This window comes from Rhinolophus ferrumequinum, chromosome 26, assembly GCF_004115265.2.
Source record: "Rhinolophus ferrumequinum isolate MPI-CBG mRhiFer1 chromosome 26, mRhiFer1_v1.p, whole genome shotgun sequence".
In the NCBI taxonomy this organism is placed as follows: domain Eukaryota; kingdom Metazoa; phylum Chordata; class Mammalia; order Chiroptera; family Rhinolophidae; genus Rhinolophus; species Rhinolophus ferrumequinum.
In genome coordinates, this window is record NC_046309.1 from 8,509,460 (window position 1) to 8,529,884 (window position 20,425).

General features: G+C 37.8%; 1 protein-coding gene across 2 annotated transcripts in view; it reads right to left on the reverse strand.

Moving 5' to 3' along the window:
- AGK (acylglycerol kinase) overlaps positions 1–20,425 on the reverse strand; it is a 71,937-nt gene that overhangs the window by 24,512 nt on the left and 27,000 nt on the right. For both annotated transcript variants that reach the window (XM_033098976.1, XM_033098977.1), the window contains 6 exons: positions 19,957–19,996; positions 17,170–17,249; positions 10,554–10,629; positions 5,990–6,082; positions 4,294–4,326; positions 2,763–2,857 (listed from right to left, as the gene is read on the reverse strand). In XM_033098976.1, the coding sequence (XP_032954867.1) occupies positions 2,763–2,857; positions 4,294–4,326; positions 5,990–6,082; positions 10,554–10,629; positions 17,170–17,249; positions 19,957–19,996 (417 nt within the window). The remainder of the gene's footprint in view (positions 1–2,762; positions 2,858–4,293; positions 4,327–5,989; positions 6,083–10,553; positions 10,630–17,169; positions 17,250–19,956; positions 19,997–20,425) is intronic.

The following is a 20,425-nucleotide window of genomic DNA, read 5'->3' on the forward strand; positions in this document are numbered from 1 at the left end:
CTTGTGCTCTAGCTCCAAAGGTGGGGTGTGCTCTCCTCACCGTGAGGCGGCTTTGAACGCACCAAATGGATGACGAGGGATTCCCAAAGGACAGCCTCCCTTCTGGAACCTGAGTGCTCTACAGTCCTGCCCAGCAGTGTGATCAGACTAAAAACGCCAACACCTAAGTCAGGAATCTCTCCACACACATCCGTGTTGCTACCAGTTAGGTACCCCTGAAGATACTTTAAAACTCCAAAAATATACACGTTAACGCAAATGCTTGGATCACATTCTTGGTTCCTTAGAAGCAAGCTGGAACGTAACAAACCGCCTACTTTACTTTCTCACATTTCTCCATCAAAACGTCTTTATCCCACTTTTGCCTTTCAGTACAGATACTATCTGGAAAGTAGGTAGCAGTTTAGAAAGATAGATTCAATTCAGGAGAAAGCAAGAAGCACGACCACAGGTTTAGATGAATCTGATATGGTTATGTTAATTCGGAAGGAAACTAGCAGGAAGGATCCTGGTACACTGAGAGGGTTAGGAAGTGCTTCTGAGAGACTGACTTAGAAACAAATGCTGCAACTGAAAAAGCCTTTTCCTATTAACTTTGTTCAAAATCGCTTGGCTGAAAATAGCTAAAATGCAACCTTAAGTTTATCATTCTCCAGCAATAATTGCAAGTTCTAAATACAGCAGCACCATAGCACGGAACAGCTATGTTTTATGATTATTTACCTGCAACATTCCAAATTCAAGCTTCCTTTTTCTTCCAGGCTAATTGTGGTACAACAAATCTTGACAACAGTGCAAAAAAGCAAAGCCTGAATAAATTTTCAATAAATATGCATGAAGTCTTCAACCTATCAAGTAGTTTACTAAGTAAGTGTATGTTTACCTAACTAGTCCTTATTTTGGCTCTTTCACAATCCTCTGAAGTAAGTACTGTTAGTGTGCATTTGATAAATATAGGTGAGGAAACTGAGGCTCAGAGAGATTACATAAAATTTAATCTCTATGTTTTATGATTATTTACCTGCAATATTCCAAACTCAAGATTCCTTTTTCTTCCACGCTAATTGTGGTACAACAAATCTTGACAGCAGCACCGAAAAGCAAAGCCTTGTTCTTTCCAATAGCCTCAGGCATCTGCCATGTTAAGAGGGCTACAAAATTCTGAACCCAGAGCAGACTTGCTTAATTACCTAAGAGCCCTGAAGCATGCTTATAAATTAACTTTTGGAAATCTTTAAATGAGAAACAGAAGCAACACCACCACTAGCTAAACGACAGGGGGAAATCAGCTCCCCACGCACCTGAAGGCTATCTCCGACCTTGGAGGTGGCCACATTGCGTGCAAACGGGCTTGTGGATAGGCAAGGGGTTCTGCGAGGAGCACGGTCCACCTCGGAATCACTGACATACTTGGGAATACTTAGCTGAGCAGTTCAAATCATCTTTACTGACACAAAGGGAAAGCCTAGCTCTCTAAAATGACCAAGACCCAAACCGGACAGGATTTATCTCGGATAAGCCAAACTGTTTGAGTAATTCGTTGTTTGTCATACCTACTGCTCCTCGGAAACCTAAACGGGGAATAAAAGGTAGGGCGAACTGAAATGTCACTTTGGGTTTTGGGATAATTGGTAAAGAGCTAAGTACTCCCCAATAGATTAGGGTTTGAAGCATGACAAACATTTTAATGGAAGCCTGACATACGTCTACATTTATGCCTAGTATTTCACATATAGGCCAAAGCCTTCATAAAAGTATATAAATATATACATATACATATAGAATTGCTCAAAGACGTAAGATAACTCCTAAAATTACAACAGCAAAAATGAATCCATAAAACTAGCCTAACCAAAATCCATAGGCAGAAAAAATAATTCAAAGCAGAAAATCACCTGAATTATTATTACTGTTATTGATGCTAGAACGTTATAACCAGAAATGTGAGGAGACGATTTTAATTAATTCATCCAACAAATCTTTATTTATTGACCTCCCGTAAAATGTCACAAAGTTTACATTAAAGATCAGGCAACTAACAACGAGAGCCTAGAAACGATTTGCTCAAGATTATAGTATTAATCACTGTCAAAGGCAGGACTCAGATTCAAGATTCCTATCTACTTGAAAGACTAGAACTCTGTCTACATAATGCTATGGGGGGGGGGATGGACAGTCACAACAACTTGCCCGACTCCTGAAGACACTGTGAGATTCACGCAATTTAATTCAGACGTCAGGGCTGCACTGCTTTGCCGGTCTGCCTCACCCACAGTGCCTTCCATCTCAGGCACTGCCAAAAGGATGTGGCTGTATTTAGTTGTTTTAGCTACTTACATTATCGAGATAATGAAGCCAAGATAACCTAGCGGTTCAGTCTTCACCAGGGACCTGCTATTTGTCATCGTGAATATTTAAAGCAAACAAATGATCAGTGCAAATCTGGCCTTCACTAGAGAAATCTTACAACGTAAAAGCATAAAAACAGTCTGCTCAGGGAGGCTATCTTCCTAACTGACCAAAGGGCCCCAGTATTCATCTCCATACCTGACCTGGTGACTTCATGTTAGCCCAACCAGGGTCCCACAAGCCAACAGGGAACCTTCCCAATGATCGGAAAGATTAAACTCCCATCTGAGTCCTCCTCTCAATGACTTGAAGCTTCAGGCTATCAAAACTCAAAACAAATATTCGTTCACACAGGCGAATTTTCCATTCCCAGACTCACCCACAAATGCGACCACCCCACATTGACAACCTACTGGACTTGGTTTCCACTTCCGGTAAACAGGGTATGACTCAAACTACTGGTCTGCCCCAGGGGGATAAATCCGATGGGAGTCTTACTGAAGGTCGCCTGGGGGGTGGGGAGAAGAAGAAAGGTTTATTGTTTATGGTCAGAAAATCAGGCTGAACAGAGAGGCACAGATATGTCTACTACGACAAGTAACTAACTGTAAACGCCCCTGGGCCTGCCCCCCATTTCCCTTGCCACACACCCTAGGCCAGCAATCAGGTAATAATTAGCGAGCAGTTTCCAAAACGAGTCCATGAAAACAACATGACTTTGAATTTGGAAGAAAGATTTGGGTACTCACTAATAGCATCTAGTTGAGAGAAATTTGGTTAAGAAAAAACGGTCTCAAAGATATTAGATAAATGTACTACTATAAAGACAGTGTTATATTGTCACACTATCTGAAAAAGTTTTCACACTATCAGAAATATCTAATATATGTACAATAACTGATGACAAGTGAAAGTGCTGTATAAACTACCTCAAGTATAAATAAGGGAAAGAGAATAAGCAAGTTCAAGTAGCAGAAGTTAATGGCATAGTTGTTGAATTAATTAAATGCCACAAATAAAGAAACTCTGTAAGGTTCCCAAAGATGATTTTGAGGACAATCTACTATTACCAGGGAAGGCTCTTCTTTCTTGCTATTATTTATAAAATATTTTAAACTACTGCAGAAAAAGTCTTTAAAACAATATCACAAACACTCACACACTCCAAACTCAGATTTAACAAATGCTACACTTTGCCATATTTGCTTCAGATGTTTTAAGAAATAAAATGATACAGATACAATTGAAGTCACTTCTCATCCTATTCTTGTCTTTCCCCTCCCAAAGGAAACCATTATCCTGAAGTTGGTGTGATGCTTTTCCATCTACGTTTTTTGTTTGTTTTTGTTTGTTTGTTTTTTTAAGGAGGGCGCAGCTCACAGTGGCCCATGTGGGGATCAAACTGGCAACGTTGGTGTTATTAGCACCACGCTCTAACCAACTGAGCTAACCAGCCACCCTGTTATTCTTTTACTAGGTTATTTTAGGCATCCATTAACAGGGTGTTTGTTTTCTGAATTTTAAAACTTGGTAGAAATGCATGACACATTTTGGCAACCTGACCTTTTTCCTGAATATTTTTTAGATACAACCATATAGATATTTATAAATCTACTTCATTCATTTTAACCCCTGTTTGGCTTCCAATATATGAATATACCACAAATTATTTAGAAGGAGTCCTTTGAAAAATTCTAGGGGAAATTTGTGTATATTAAACAACTCTTGGTAAAAGCTGTTAGATCCTCTGGATTCCCAAAGCAGAAACGTCTAGCATGAGTTAATAAGTGTCCTAAGTCACTTGACTTCTAAAATCTGAGGAAGCACAACTTATGCCCTCCTTACCATCTAAAATGGGGAGAAAAGGTAAAAGAAGGAACTGAGAGAGAGAAAAAGAAGAGCTATGTGAAAGCCGAAATGCAATGACTCTTCTTAAAAGCTTACCTCATCTGCCCTTCGAAGAACTCCAGTAATAACCTACAAATGTTAAAAAAAAAAATTATAATCATTGTTTATTTCCTTTATCATAAAAAAATTGGATTCAGTTTTCATGGACCACAAACTTGTTCCCGTTTTCTTCCTAAAAACTATGCCAAAAGACGTATTTGGCTCTTAAAACATGTGATATTCTCCAATAGGACAGAGCTAAATTAAATTTTATTCTTGACCTAAAGTCCGTGGTACAATAAAGGCTAAGAAAATAATTAAAAAATCTCCACACTATATTAGCAAAATTCTGTTTTAAGTTCTATAAGATGGGTATAAATGCGCTGCTCACATCAATTATACGAAAGGCCCTCCCTAGTCTGCTCCAGTGCAGTGCACATATAAGAAAAAAATAACACTGCTACACTTCGAAGTCTGCTCTCAATAATTATTTCTTATTGATGAATATAAAGATACAGGGGATAGTAGCCCTTTTATGAAAAGACATGATTAATTTGAATTTTTACAGAATTAATTTCTAAACTATAGTACAATGTCTTATATAAACTGAAAAATACCTGAAGAAAAAAAATCCTTTCTCATTAACCCACCAGACAGGATAACCACCATTAATCAATTATTTATATTTTGGTAACATTTGCTTCTAATTCTTTATTCATCGGGATATATTTTGATGACTGGATTATACCAGACACACAATTTGGTATCTTTCTTATAAACATTTTGTAAAGTAAAGGCCGACACCAATCTTCTTGCTTCCTCTCCTGCCTCACTGCGTGTTAGGATGAAAGAGGGCTGTCATGAGGTCTACTTCATTCTCGGCTGCCATGCCATCAGTATTCTTCACACTTCATTAAAAAGCCATAAAGACAATTACAAGATCATTAGCACAGCCTTTGTAAAAGCAGCTGACGAAGGCTCACATCGTTGCCAAGTCAAACACAGGACAGCGCCGTCTGTGGTTGGCTCCTCGCTCCACACTGATGAAACCCCCCGAGGGAAGCAACAGGCCATGGAAATGAGGTACGGATGTGAATTATGTACACAGGATGACTGACAGAGTGGGAGGGGCGCTGCACTGCCCTCCTTAGCGGTTTCCAATATATTATGGAGGTTCTCGCCTTGCCCTGGACAAGAAGGACACGCGAGGGAAATATACTTACTGTCCGTACCTGACCAAAGCAGGCACTAAGGCTACGGACTGTTAGAACAAAGGCAGATGCGTGCACGCGAACATGGAGACCTCTGCCTCTAAGGGAGCTACTAGGAGATAACATCACATGTGACGGAAACGAAGGGAGACTGGAGAGGTGCATTCAAGGGAACCTGTATTTTCTACGCACCATCCCTCATAACGAAAACTATGATTCCATATAGGGCGACTTCATAGGAGTCTTCAAAATATATCGTACACACCACCATTTCGTCTCCTGTTTTAGTCAATTTTTTCACTCTTAAATTTAATAAAACAAAAACCCTTCTATGGACTGGGTACAGAGTTTATACAAAGCAACAAAATAAAAGTGCACGAGAAAAACATAATGCTATACTTATTTCAGAAGAATCAATCCTAAAAAAATGGATTACAAAGAAATAGTTTCCTTCAATTGTAACCACATTATGCTATTACTCTAAGGTCTAATTCCCAACTGCCTCATGTCCAAATCGGTTTCAAACAGCACAATGGCCATACCTCCTGCAACGTCCCATCTCCTCCGGCAACAATGATGACGTCTGTGTTTTCCATCAGTTCCAGGAGTTTCTTAGCTTGGCCCTCATAATCTGTCTGAAATGCAAAGGTAGCCTTTGGTAAATTTATCATCCTAAGGCCACAGGTAAAGGGTTTAAAACTACGGGTTATTTTCTTTCAAGTTTAACACTGAGTCTTTTCTTAAATTCTACGTAATTGATAGACATGAAAAACTAAACAGCTAACAAAGCAACTGTGCCTGGCTTTTATACTTTTATACATTCAGAGCCGGAAAGAACCTCAGAAACTATCCAGTCAGCTCCTTGCTTTGTTTTGTGTCAGTTACACAGCGTGTCCCAAGATTCATTTCCAGTCATCATTTAGCCAGTGCCTTTCCTCTGAGAGCAGGAAGTCAAGTGTAAATGCAAATGAGGAAAAGCAAATGTCATGAAAAGAGCACAGATTTGGGAGCCCAAGAGACCCAGATTAAGTCTCAGCCCTGCTACTTTTCAGGTGAGTGGCCTTGAACTCTGGGATCTTAATTTCCTTTTCAATGAAATTATGTGTGTTGGGGAAGGGCGTAAGTCTAGCTTCCTCATGATACTGTTGGAAAGTAATATGTTCATAATTGGTACTGTACAGAATCAGAGGTTATTATTGTACATTGAAATACTATTGTACAGAAAGCACAGGTAGGATTCAAGTTAGTCACAAAACGTACCTATGCCTCACCATTTTTATTGAGAAGACTTCATCTCAGATAGCCTAAATGAATCATGTAAGCAACCACCTCTAACACCTAACACTGACTTTCAATAGACATGCTACAACTAATTCTAAAGTAAGAAAATACTCCCTCCAATTCCCACTATTCTAGACACACTAACAGGCAAAAATTAAAGGTTTGGTTTTCAGATGGACTAAAGCCCCTGTGACAATAAGTCACAATTAACAGAGAGGAAAAAGGAAGTCCCTAAACTAACACCATTGAATTTTATGATGAATGGTCCTACTTTTATTCTCAAAATGAAATGACTGGTATTATCATTACGTATTTGTAAATATTTCATTTTTAAATAAAGAATATATGTCAATCCTCATTAAAGGGGTGGTTTGTGAGCACCCTGAAATGGGTGACCATTGGAATCAGGCATGGATTGCTAAGAATGAAACATTTCAGACTTATCCTCATCTTTGACAGATTACTAGCTCAGTAGATCTGGGAAACTAGACAGGCCAATTGTATCTGGCCTTCAGCAAGCCGTCCCCCACCCCACGAGGTGGGAAATGTAGAAACAATACCCTAGAATACAATGAAATTAGTTACCAGTTGAATGTCTAGGCGCAAAGTGAGATGCGCAGTGAAGTGGTATCAAAGTGTAGGTAGATTCTTAGTGACATTTTTTTAGGGCTCGCCCTTCAACCTTTTCCTATATAACACTCTATCAACAATGGAGATGGAAGGTAATTTACTGAATATGAAAGTGACACAAAGCTGACAATCTTACCCCTCCTTCCTCCTCCAACCTCATCCTCTCTCTCTGTCTCCCCAAGCTCATTCCATTCCAACCACACTGGCCCCCTTCCTCTCCCTCCAACACCCAAGTACACACCCTTCTCAGCGCCTTTGGCCAAGCAGTCTGCTCAGCCTGGGTTCTTTCCCTCTTTGCGCAGTTGCAAGACTCATTTCTTTCAGGTCTCTGTTCAAAAGCCATCTATCGGACTGCCTTCCTTGGCCTTCTGAACTCAACTAACACTCATGTTACTCTTGGTCGCATTACCCTTCTTTATTTTTCCCTTTGGCACTCATCACCACATGTGCATTTATTTGTATATTGCATATCTGCATCCCATGCTTTCACACTTTGAATGGAAGTTCTTTGAGGACAGACAGGAAACGTTTATTTTGTCCTGACTGTATCCCCAATACCTAGAAGAGGGCTTACCTCAGAGTCGGCACTCAATAAATATTTGCAAAAAAATAATAACAATAAATGTGAATAAGAACGTGAATGAAAGAACCAAAATGCAAAAAGATCTTGACTGATTTAATAGACTGTAATTTAAAAAATTACAGTAATAAGGGTAACACATTTAAGGCTCTAATTCTAAAAGGAAAATTCCAAATGCACCAAAAGAGGAAGGAGAAAAAAGAGTGTCCTAATGATGCAAAAAGATGAAGTGACAACTAACGTTACACCTGTCACAAAAATTAACTCAAAATGGATCACAAATTTAAACATAAAAGAAAAAGATATAAAACTTCTAGAAAATAACATAAGAAGGATCTAGGTGATTCTGGGTTTGGCAATGATAAATCAACCAAAAGTGAGATCCATGAGAGAAAAATTGATGAGCTGGACTTCCTTAAAATGAAAAACTTCTGCTCTGTGAAAAACTTAAGACAATGAAAAGACAGCTTTAAAAGATAGTATGACAAAATATTTGCAAAACACATATCTGAGAAAGGACCTGTTTTCATAATATTAAAAAAAACCTCTAAACTCAACAATAAGAAAACAAACAAGAAACCACCCAATGAAAAGATCCAAAATCTGAGCAGACACCTGACCAAAAAAGAAATACAGATGGAAAATAAGCAAATGAAAAGATGCTCAATATTACGTCACTAGAGAACTGCAAATCAAGATAATTATATTATATATATCCATCCAGCCATTAGAATTGCTAAAACTCCAAAGACTGACAACACCAAATGCCGCAAGAATGTGGAGCAACAGGACATTTCATTCATTACTGGTGGGAATGCAAAATGGTACAGTCACTTTGAAAGGCAGTTGGCAGTTTCTCACAAAGCCGAGCATACTCTTAACATAATAGAGCAACCGCACTCTTAGGTATTTACCTAAATGAGTTGAGAAATTATGTCCACAAAAAACCTGCACTAGAACGTTTATAGCAGCTTTATTCAAAATTGCCCAAACTGGAAACAACCAAGATGCCCTTTAGTAAGTAAGTAGATAAAAAAACAACAACAACAAAAAACAAAACTGTAGTATATCTATGCAACAGAATATTATTCAGTGATAAAAATAAATGAGCCATTAATCCATGAAAAGCAAACCATTGAAGAGCAAGGCGGGAGCAGTACAAGAACAGCTCTGAACACAAGCTGCTGACCAACAGAATCATAAGCAGGGAAATAGTTGTTGAGGCAGTTTGTTATGGAGCAATAGATAACTATATAGAAATAGATCTAAATACATCAACAAGTACAATAAATGTTAATGGGTTAAACGGTCCAGTCAAAAGATAAAAACAAAAGAATTGATTTTTAAAATATCCTGTTTTCTTGCCTTTACCAATGATGCATCTAAAATATAAGGATGCAAAAGGCTGAAAAGTAAAGAGATGCAAAAATGAAGGAAACAAAGACAGACCAAGAATTAATAAAACAAACATAAATGAGAGGATCAACAAGCCAAAAACTAGTTCTAGACAAGAACTGACGCACCTCTCATGAGACTATTGAGAGAAAAAATGCGACAAAAACAATAAAAAGCATGAAGATGAGACACTACAGATGTTACAGAAATTTAAAAGTTAAAAGATGTTTTGAACAACTTGATGCCAATTTGAAAACTTAGATGAAATGAACAAATTCCTTGCAAAATTTACTTTACCAAAATTAATTCAAGAAGAAACAGAACTAGAGCCATTAAAGAAATTTAATATTAAAGAAATCCTCTCAAAGTAAGCTCCAGGCCCAGATGGTTTTACTTGTAAGTTCATCCAAACATTCCAGGAACAAGTAACACCAGTCTGAAATAACCACTCTAGGATCTCTCATGCATACAGCCTATAATATGCGTTACAAGTACTTAAATACATGTTAGTTTTTTACCCCGTCCCTGGAGGCAGACAGCTGAAGATCGTATGTCAGACAAGTTGAAGCAGAGAGTTCAACATTGCATGGTAAATTGAACTAAATGAGCTTTTCATCTCTATGACATAATGAAAGTGTATAACGTTAAAAATCCATAAACCATAGACTTTTAAGCATGGTAACATAGTGATTTTCATCAAATATGCACACCTACGGACACATCACACACATACCACTTAAAAGTCAACAACGTACAATCTTGAGGCATCTTCCGAGGCAGCACAATTCTATTTTTACCTACATCTCATACATTCTGAATTGTTACCATTTAAAATTCATCACCAGAGAAAAATATGTTTACATGTCTGTGGAACTACCAAGAAATTTAATTACTCACACTTAAAGTTTTTGGTTGTAATTTTTTAAAAAAGGAATTCTTATAGCTATCATAATTTTCATCTGCCAAGAGAAAATAATTTCACATCCTATCTTTAGATGATAAGAATCAAGTTCATGCTTCCATCTAATCCTATTCTGAAAATGAAAAGCTGACAATGTTTCGAAAAAACAAAATTGCTTTGATTAATTACCAGAACAAGTACACAACACTGATTTCTCGTTCTTAAGTGAGACGTGATGTTTGTTAAGAAGTTAAGAGAAGAGGCTGTATTATAAGGAGGGTTCGCTTGGATAAAATCAACCCTCTGGCGCAGTTCTCACCTTAACGATGGTCACATCCATGCCAGATAAGTGTAAAATCGGGGCAGCATTTTTTTCAAACAGAGTCCTTGCTTTGCTGTAAACAAAGGAAAAAATACAAATGTTTTAACATGAATTCTTAAGAGGAAGACTAGAAGGCCCAACCATCTTTTTTAGTGTCGGACAAGAAATAGACTAAGGAACACAGGTTTCCTTTATTTGTTCAAATATAGGAAGCTTAACAATGAGTAGTATGTTTTTACAGATAGAAACACAAACTCTCTCACTCTGAGGCCTGTAGGACTCTACCCTCTGCCTAACACAGTAAGTTCTTTTCCATTTGAGATGCTTACAATTCAGTCTAGTTCCTCTAGAGGAAGAAGGTCCACCAGATATGATTCCACTGAGGCAACAATGTTCGAGTCATTCAATAAGTATTTATTGAGCACCTACTATGTGCTAGACAGGGGTAGGAGCTGGGGATACAACGTGACAAAGCAGACAAAAATATGGCCCAAGGGAATAGATTAAACCAAACAGTATTGTTTAATTCTAACACAGTGCACACAACTTTTGGGAGAGAAACACATCACTTTTAATCATTTAAAATACTAGTGGTGTCTCCATTTCTTGAGTTTTAAACCTGTAGTGATAACCCTGGAGAAAGAATGTCTTTTCCAGGAAGGCAGAATTTCTGCTAGGATACAAAGGAGTTTGAAATTACCTAACGTAACTACAGGAGAATCAGCAGCTTGCCCAGAGGTCCCAGGCACGGTCCCTTCTCTGCATTGCCCTAGCTCTCTGTACATACCTCTCTTAGGAAATTTCACGTTGCATGATAATTAGTGATTTAGAAGACAGTCTTTGAGACTAGACTTGCAAATACAGACACCAAATTGTGTTAATCCTTGAATCTCCTGGCCTCTAGGAGTACGTCTGGCACAGGTAGAAGATACTTGGTATCTGGTGAATTAATGCACAAGTGAGTGAATGAATACACCTACCTAAATGCAGACATGGAAGTTCTGAGGAAAAGGAAATTACATGTTTGTGACGTCCCGTAGTAACAGTTAAACACTTCTTAGAAGAGTTTGTGTGTTTTAAAAATACTCTACACATCATTCTGATAGTGACTCTTGTCCAGTTCAAGGCAGGATTCCAAAACACGGCCTAGGAATCGAGGGACACAGAAGCTGCAAAATGTCCCCAAAAGCGTAGTCTCCAAGTTGAATGCATGGTAAACATAGCGATCAGTTGACCTGTCTTTTATCCAAATATTTTTGACTATCACATCAGAAACAACTAGTGCTTTCAAAACAATCAACTAGTCAAACATTTAACTTTTACATCCACATTTACTCAGTACTCTTTCAAAAAGATTGTTACCAGTGATCATACTTTGACTTTCCTGAGAATATTTTATATAGAAAGAGATACAAAGACAGCCCATGAGAGTACGTATACTTAGGCACAGAGCAAATTCAACATTCTCTAAACTAAAAAGAATAACCACCAACCACAGACAGAACACAACACATTTCTTATTATGAATCACAATGGAAACTGAGAGACTTGGATAAATGTTCAAGAGCCTACCTGAGCAGGTGACAGACATATTAAACAAATATGCCAACCTTTTCTACCACTCTGCATGCCTATTAAGATGAACAGGAAAGGTTAAAGGGAAATCTCCCCTTGCCAGCTCACCATTTCTGGGGCTTAACCCAAACAATAATGGGTTGAACTACTGCTACTGAAAACATTTCTCCTTCCTGGGTGACTTTCATTACTAGATTGATAAGAAAGGATCTGTTGGAAGTGGATCAGATGTATCTCAGAGAAGCAAAACTTAGGAGAAGTCTCAATCTATTACATTAGTCACAACAAATCTGTAAGCTCCTCTAAGTTAAAGAAATAAGATTTGAACACGTGGGCCTTTATGTATGCCTGTCGGTGATGCCATGGGTACCGAAAATCTCTAAAATAAAAGTGGAGACATTTTTTTCCCTTCAAGTGTTCCACACAAAAGAGTGAAGAACAAGTGTTACCAGTAAGAAATGCATTATTTGTTATATAATTAAGGGTGAGATAGCATCAGAGATAAATAAAAACTTTATATACATGTAACAATTTCCAGGTTCTCTCTCTCTTTCTCTCTCTCTCTCTCTCTCTCACACACACACACACTCCTTAATGTATTATTAATGCTAAACACACAGTTATCTTATTTCTTAAAGCTCTTATGTAGTTTTAAACCAGTACCACATAATGAAATAGCTACATACTAAATTACATGTCAGGGCAAGGTCAAGATGACAAAAATAGTGCAATTAAATAGTGAGAGCTTTAAAAAGAGATGCTGGAGAGTTTCAAAGTGGCTGCTTCTGGCTGCTTCTTAGAACCACGCAGGCATTCACCTTGCTCAAGGGGACAAGGAGCTTAGGAAAGAAAGCCTTTCCTTAGCCTCACCTTTAGATAATGACATTATACTTTCCAACAAGAATCCATCTTTAAAAATGCAAACACATTTATATGTAAACATGTAAACAGAACCTAAAACTGCTCTAAAAAATGTTTAACTTTTTAAATGCAAATGTCTCTTAGAAGTAGAAACTCAAAATGACTGATCATAGCTTAAAGAAATTGCCACATATTTTTCTTCGTCAGAATTAGCAACATGCTAACTCATCAGGTTTGTAAAGGAATAGGACAGAGAACAGTTCAAGTAGGCAGAAGGAGAGGTACAAACATTCTTGGGAAGAGTGGGGGAACAAAGGAGAGAATGTTTTGAACCTCGCTGACAGGTCAAAAATAACAATAAAAGCAGCTTATGTTTCTTATATCCCATGCTTACTATGAAACGGAAATAATGCCAAACGCTTCAGAGGCATTATCGCATTTAATCCTGAAGACACCTATTCTATATGGTAATTTCATAAGGTATGTGCCATTACATCTCTGGTTTTACTTAAATCCTGAGTGAACTGAGGATTTAAGTAAAGTAGCTCCTACAGTGTCAGAGCAGAAAAGCACATACAGACGTGGTCCTTCACCTTCTGAGCCCAGAGTTCTGTGCTAGCTTCTGCCACAGGCCACCACTGACTTTATTTAGTTATATTGAGTATTTTGATTGTGCTGTGTTAAGGTCTGTTCATTTGTTGATGTTGTTTAGTACTGATATTAAATAAGAATGATCATCATGCACTATCATGGGTATGTTTATGAGAGAGGGAAGTGGCTTTAACAAAGCCAGGCAAGTAGGATTCAACTAGGCAGAGTAATGGAGTGAATTTAAACAATCTGTAGGCAAGTATCTTAAACTGCTGAATTAAAAAGAAATAAGGTGTAACTAACTCGTCCTCCTATCTGTGAAGCCACACTCAGTCCCAAGAAAGTACTAGAGAAACTTGCTTGAGAAGCTGCAAGCCTTTCCTCTATGATCATGGACAAGACAGGGATGCCCCCTGTCACCACTGTTATTCAATATAGTATTGGAAGTCCTAGCCACGCAATCAGGCAAGAGAAAGAAATACAAGGTGTCCATACTGGAAAGAAAGAAGTAAAACTCTCATCATGATAACATGATACTATCTATAGAAAACCCTAAAGACTACATCAAAAATTAATAAATGATGAGTAAAACTGACGATACAACATCTATTTATGATTAAACTACTTAATAAAATTCACATAAAAAGAAAGTACCTTAACATAATAAATACGACGTATGACAAACCCTCAGCTAATAGCACACTGAATAACGAAAAGCTTGTCCTCTAAGATCAGGAACAAGACAAGGATGGCTCCTTTTGCCACTGTTATTCAGCATAATACTGGAAGTCCTCGCCAGAGCAATCAGGCAAAAGAAAGAAAAGACATACAAATTGGGAATGAAGAAGGAAAACTAGCACTATTTGCAGATGACATGATTACATACATAGAAAATCCTAAAGACTCCACCAACACTATTAGAAACAGTAAAAAAATACACTAACGTTGCCAGATTCAAAAATAAATGTACAAAAATCCATTGTTTTCTTATATACTAACTGAAATGTCAGGAAAAGAAATGAAGAAAGCAATCCCATTTGCAATTGCAACAAAAATATAAAATATCTAGAAATAAACTTAACAGAGGAAGTGAAGGACCTATACACTGAAAACTACAAGACATTGTTGAAAGAAATTAAAGAAGAGACAAAGAAATAAAAAAATATTCTGTTTTCATGGATTGAAAGAATCAACAAAATTAAAATGGCCATATTACCTAAAGCAATATATAGATTTAATGCAATCCCCATCAAAATCCCAATGGCATTTTTCAAATAAATAGAACAAAAAAATCATTAAATTTGTATGGAACCACAAAAAACCCCGTATAGCTAAAGTTATCCTGAGGAAAACAAAAAACAAAGACGGAGGCATCACACTCCTTTACTTCAACTTATACTACAAAGCTAAAATAATCAAAACAGTATGGTATTGGCAGAAAAATACAGATACAGACCAATGGAACAGAATTGAGCCCAGAAATAAACCCACATGGATATGGGCAACTAATTTTTGACAAAGGAGCCAAAACATACAATGGAGAAGGAAAAGCCTCTTCAACAAATGGTGTTGGGAAAATTGGAAAGCCACGTGCAAAACAATGAAACTAGAGGATATCTGACACCGTACACAAAAATTTACTCAAAATGGATTAAAGACTTGAAGACCTGAAACCATAAAATGCATAGAAGAAAACAAAGTTATTAAGCTGATGCACCTTATCTCACAGGAGTTTTTGCAAACTTGATTCCAAAGGCAAGGGAAGTAAAAGCAAAAATAAATGAATGGGACTATATCAAAATAAAAAGATTCTGTACACAAAATAAACCACCAACAAAATAAAAAGGCAACCAACCGAATGGGAGAGGATATTTGCAAATGGTAACTCCAATAAGGGGCTAATATTCAAATTACATAATGAACTCATATAACTCAAAAAAACAAAACAAAACAACAATCCAATTTTAAAAAAGGGCAGAGGACCTGAACACTTTTCCCAAGAAGACACACAGATGGTCAACAGATACATAAAAAGATGCTCGACTTCACATATATGAAAACATGCTCCACGTCACTAGCTATTAGGGAAATGCAAATCAAAACCACAGTAAGATACCACCTCACAGCTGTTAGAATGGTTACCATCAACAAGATGAGAAATAACACGTATTGGAGAGGATGTGGACAAAACGAACGTCCTACATTGCCAGTGGGAGTGTAACCTGGTGCAGCCACTATGAAAAACACTATGTAGATTCCTCAGAAAATTAAGAACAGAGCTACCATATGACCCAGCAATCCCTCTTCTGGGTATCTAGCTGAAACATGTGAAAACATTTATTCATAAAGATGTATGTACCCACCCCTATGTTCAGTGCAGCATTATTTATAGTGGCCAAGACATGGAAACCACAGAAGTGTCCTTCGGTAGATGACTGAATAAAGAGGATGTGGTACATAGACACGACGGAATATTACTCAGCCATAAAAAAAATTGGTGAAATAGTGCCATTTGCAACAACATGGATGGATCCTGAGAGTATCATGCTAAGTGAAATAAGACAGATGGAAAAGGACAAGAACACGCATAGGTGGGATATAACACAGAAAGCAACAAACAAACCAATCCACAGACTCAGACAACAGTATGATGGTGACCAGAAGGGAAGGGTGAGGGAGGATGAAGAGGGTAAAGGGGGCAAACATATGGTGACAGAAGGAGGCTAGACTTTGACCCATGATGCAATATACAGATGATGTATTATATGTTAGAGAATTATATACCTAAAACTTATGTAATGTTATCAACCAAGGTTATCCCAATAAATTTAACTTTTAAAAAGTACAGAGAGTTCCCACATAGCCTTTGCCCCACTACACACCGACTTTCAATACCCCTCACCAGTGAGGGGCATTTGTTACAATAAATGAACATGGACACATGATTATCAATCAACCAAGGTCCCAACTATCCTTCATACTTTAATCCCCCCAATTCCCTCACATGACCCTTCCAGGAGAGCCCAACCAGTTTACTGACTGTCCTGTGACATAATAAGGGACATAACTAGTTCCACTTGTGGGAAGGTCCCGTCCCATTGACATTTCCTTAGTCAGGAAGATTGAGTGTTCTCCCTCTGATGACCTCCAAGACCTGGTTCAAGGTTAATCCTTTGGAAAGGATGTTTCTGATCTCACAAACCCTCAGGGCTTCCGGCCATCTCTAAACAGCCTGTAACAGAGAAGGCCTAATAATTTACCTCACAGCAACAGGAGATGTTCCCAAGGGGGGCTACCGCCAAGCAGAGGACACTTAGTACTTGGTGATTCTTACTACTTGGTTAATTTTGGAATGATTATTAGACTTCAATTAGACAAGTGTGCTAAGCATCAGTTAGCTTTACAGTTGTGTCTTAGAAACCGTTATTTCTACATTACAAATGAATCTTAGTGCTAGAAGAGTATTGAATCTAGCTCTTCAATTCCCTACAATCCAACTAGCTGCCTGATCGCCTGTGACCTTTTTCTCTATAGAAAAACTGAGTATGTAGCAAATCACCAACGGAATACATAACGAATCACCTACCCTTTGCAAGCTGCGGGGTTGAGAAAGACGGTGGCCTTCTTCACTTGTGCATTGGGGAGAATGAGCTGGTTGCCAAACACCTAAAAAGGAGAGAAGAAAAGTTTTAACCCAATGTCCTTTTATTCGGTTAGTGATCACATGTATTCTTTCATTCCAAAAGAATTTACTTCCAGTAGATAGAATATCTACTCTGAGAGGGGAAAAAAATGTTCTTTTATGATTTCATAGTAACAAAAACACCATAAACAATACAAAAGTGTACCATGTATTTAATAAGCTGAATTTCGTATTGTAATAAAAAACCCTGCATCACCTACCAGAGGTAAATCACTTTTCTCCATAAGATATGTTTATTATAAACACATAACGTGTAGTCTGTCAGAAGGGAAGTTGAATCCATTTGTCTTCAATTTTCAGAGTGTAATCTTTCTCTACTTCAACTTATTACTAAAGCTTATTCATGAAGAATCTCTGTTAGCAATTAATCTTCCGCTCTTTGTATATATACTCGTGTATAAAATAAGTCTAATACTGTTTGCCTCTTCTCTGCTACTGATATAATTAAAAAGCACCTACTGACACAGGGAAAGAACTGTAATATTTGCTAAGCACCTAGTATTTTCCATTTTCACACACATTATTCTTAGTTCTCAGAACCCTAGGAAGTAGTAAATATTCTCATTTTACTAGATTAGAAAACCAAGCTTCAGAAAGATTAAGTCAATCAAAGTCACACTGTCACAAATTACAAGCTTATAATTTACATCTAACTCCAAAACCCAAACTTTCCTCTATCAGTTCTGAAGATTATCAGACAAAAGATGAAGCAGAATTAAGAAGTACAGAGGACGAGGTGTGAGGAGTCAAAATGGGATCTCATGGGAGCTACTGCTATTACATCTGGATGGAGAAGAGTAAAAAGAATGAGAGGAGGAAACACCAAGAAGAGCAGAATTTCGAGTCTTACATGGTGGGGAGCAGGTCTGTGCCAAGAAGACAGAATTCAATACAACATAAAGACGGGGGGGAAAAATGAAAGTTTTAACAAGATTTTTATTCAATAGCTGACTAAATCCACTGGCTCCCTGATAGTCCATCGGAGATCCTTTCTCACCACTGTCTAGTTCTTGCTTAAAAAAGGAAACCTTTTCTGAATAGTTCAGAAAGACAAACTGCCTTTTTGTTAAAAAAAAAAAAAAAAAGAAAAGAAAAATTCTGGTGTAATTTCTATTGTTTTTATTCTTACTGAATTAGACCTTAACATTTTGCTGCCAAATCTCCAAATACTGCAATTTATTCCTGTTCTATCCATATTATTTCTGAAATGTGGCCAGAAATTATATAATTAACCAGGTTCTCATGCTTACCAGATTCTACATCTACTGTTGTAGATTATTCTTCCTGGTCCTGCTTCCTAGTCTCTAGAATTCTAGAGCTTCACCTCAAGTCTCAGGTTTATAGTGGGTTAAGGAATTTATGTAAGACTACAGGGAGTTGAGTTCACAGGAGATTAAAAAATCACATTCTTTCCAGAATTTAGACTGCAAAGAGAAGTACATAAACAAGAAAAGTAATTACAGGAGACTATAAGGATGAATTCATTTTTTTTTCATCAGATAGAACGAGCTAAATATGTGTTGGGAAGTGGAGAATCCGAAGAGTGGGAAGAGGTAAATGTATGAGGGGGTAATAACTAGAGGAACACGGTCTGAAAAGGTAAGGAGATGGAATTCAGAAGAGAGGTAGAGTCACCTACCTGAAGAACGGGAGGACCCAAAGACCACTCTTCCTCAAAGAGAGAAAGAAAAGGGTTCCCCTCACAAGAAGATTTCCCAGTTGCTAATAGAAAATTAGCTTGGGGTGGGAATCGCTTTGAATTTAATATAAAGTTTATGTGAACTGATTTCCAGAACAACTTAGAACCATATGAGGTGAACAAAAAAAGTAATCAAACTCTGAAAACACAGATTTAGACCAGTTAGATAACCACGAAAGAGAGGAATGTATTCATAGTATCTATTGTCCTTGTGACCCATGAAAACATTTCAGGAACAAACAGGAGGTTTGCCACCCACATCTCTTACGAAATGCATTACACCTTTGTCATTTTTGACTTCCTTTTTCATTTTGGTATTCCTGACGTCAACAACTTAAATGACATTGAACAAAAAAGACAACTCAGTCGTGGAAGTTCACCTGCAAGGCATAATGTACAAATCTGGAGGGGAGGGAAGAACAAAAATGTCATCTTCCACTTGAAAGGATTCACAATTCAATGGAAACTAACACAGCCAGACACCTGAATATTTAAGTGCGATATCATGGGACCGGGTAACAATGCACATGGGATGAAGCAATTGTACTGAAGAGACAGGCTTTAAAAATACGAATCAACAGTTTTAAGGCGATTTGACTTTGAGCCGTATCATCTGTTCTGCACTGATATCCTTGGGGGTTATTTGGGTCAGGGACAACTTAGGGTTTACCCCTCTCCCTAAGGACAAGTGCAGAAGCAAACAAATTCCCAGAGCTCCCACTGGTGTGTTCTTAGGACTAATGCAGAAGTCAACAACTAAAGAGGTGGGCGTTTATAACTGCTCCTCGCCAGATGGTTAACTTCCTCCCGTTCTATTCCGAGTTGGCTCTCAGCCTCATTCATCCCCTGATGGTGGGAAAAAATAGCCCAACTGCACTGAGGCAGGGCCTGTGCAGGGCCCTGGAACAGTCTGCGTCTCTGCACGATGGAGATAAGGCACGTTTTCATTGTTTCGCATTAAATGGCATTACCTGAGCTTCTTGACAGGCTGCTCTCCTTAGCAGGTCATCACTACCAAAGTAAACAAAAGAGAATGAACGTTAGCTTGGATAAGCAGGTTCAAATCCCAACATATATAATACAAACAAATAAAAACAAAATTTGTCGTTGTTTTTGTTTGTTTGTTTTTTAAATATGTACAACTCTTCCCTATAAAATACCCAAGTGAAACTTTCTTCAAGACCTGTAACAAAGCAGGGGCACATTTGAACAATACTTTCTCTACATGAAATCCCGTGTTAAGTATTTCCATGTTATGGCAGGCAGAATGATGTCTCCCCACCAAAAAAAAAAAAATGTCCCCATCCTACCGGTATTTCCCAGAACCTGAGAGTATGTTACTTTACATGGCAAAGGGATTTTACAGATGTGAAAGTTTAGGATCAGCAGATGGGAAGATTCTTCTGGAATATGCCAATGTGCCTAATCTAATCACAAGGG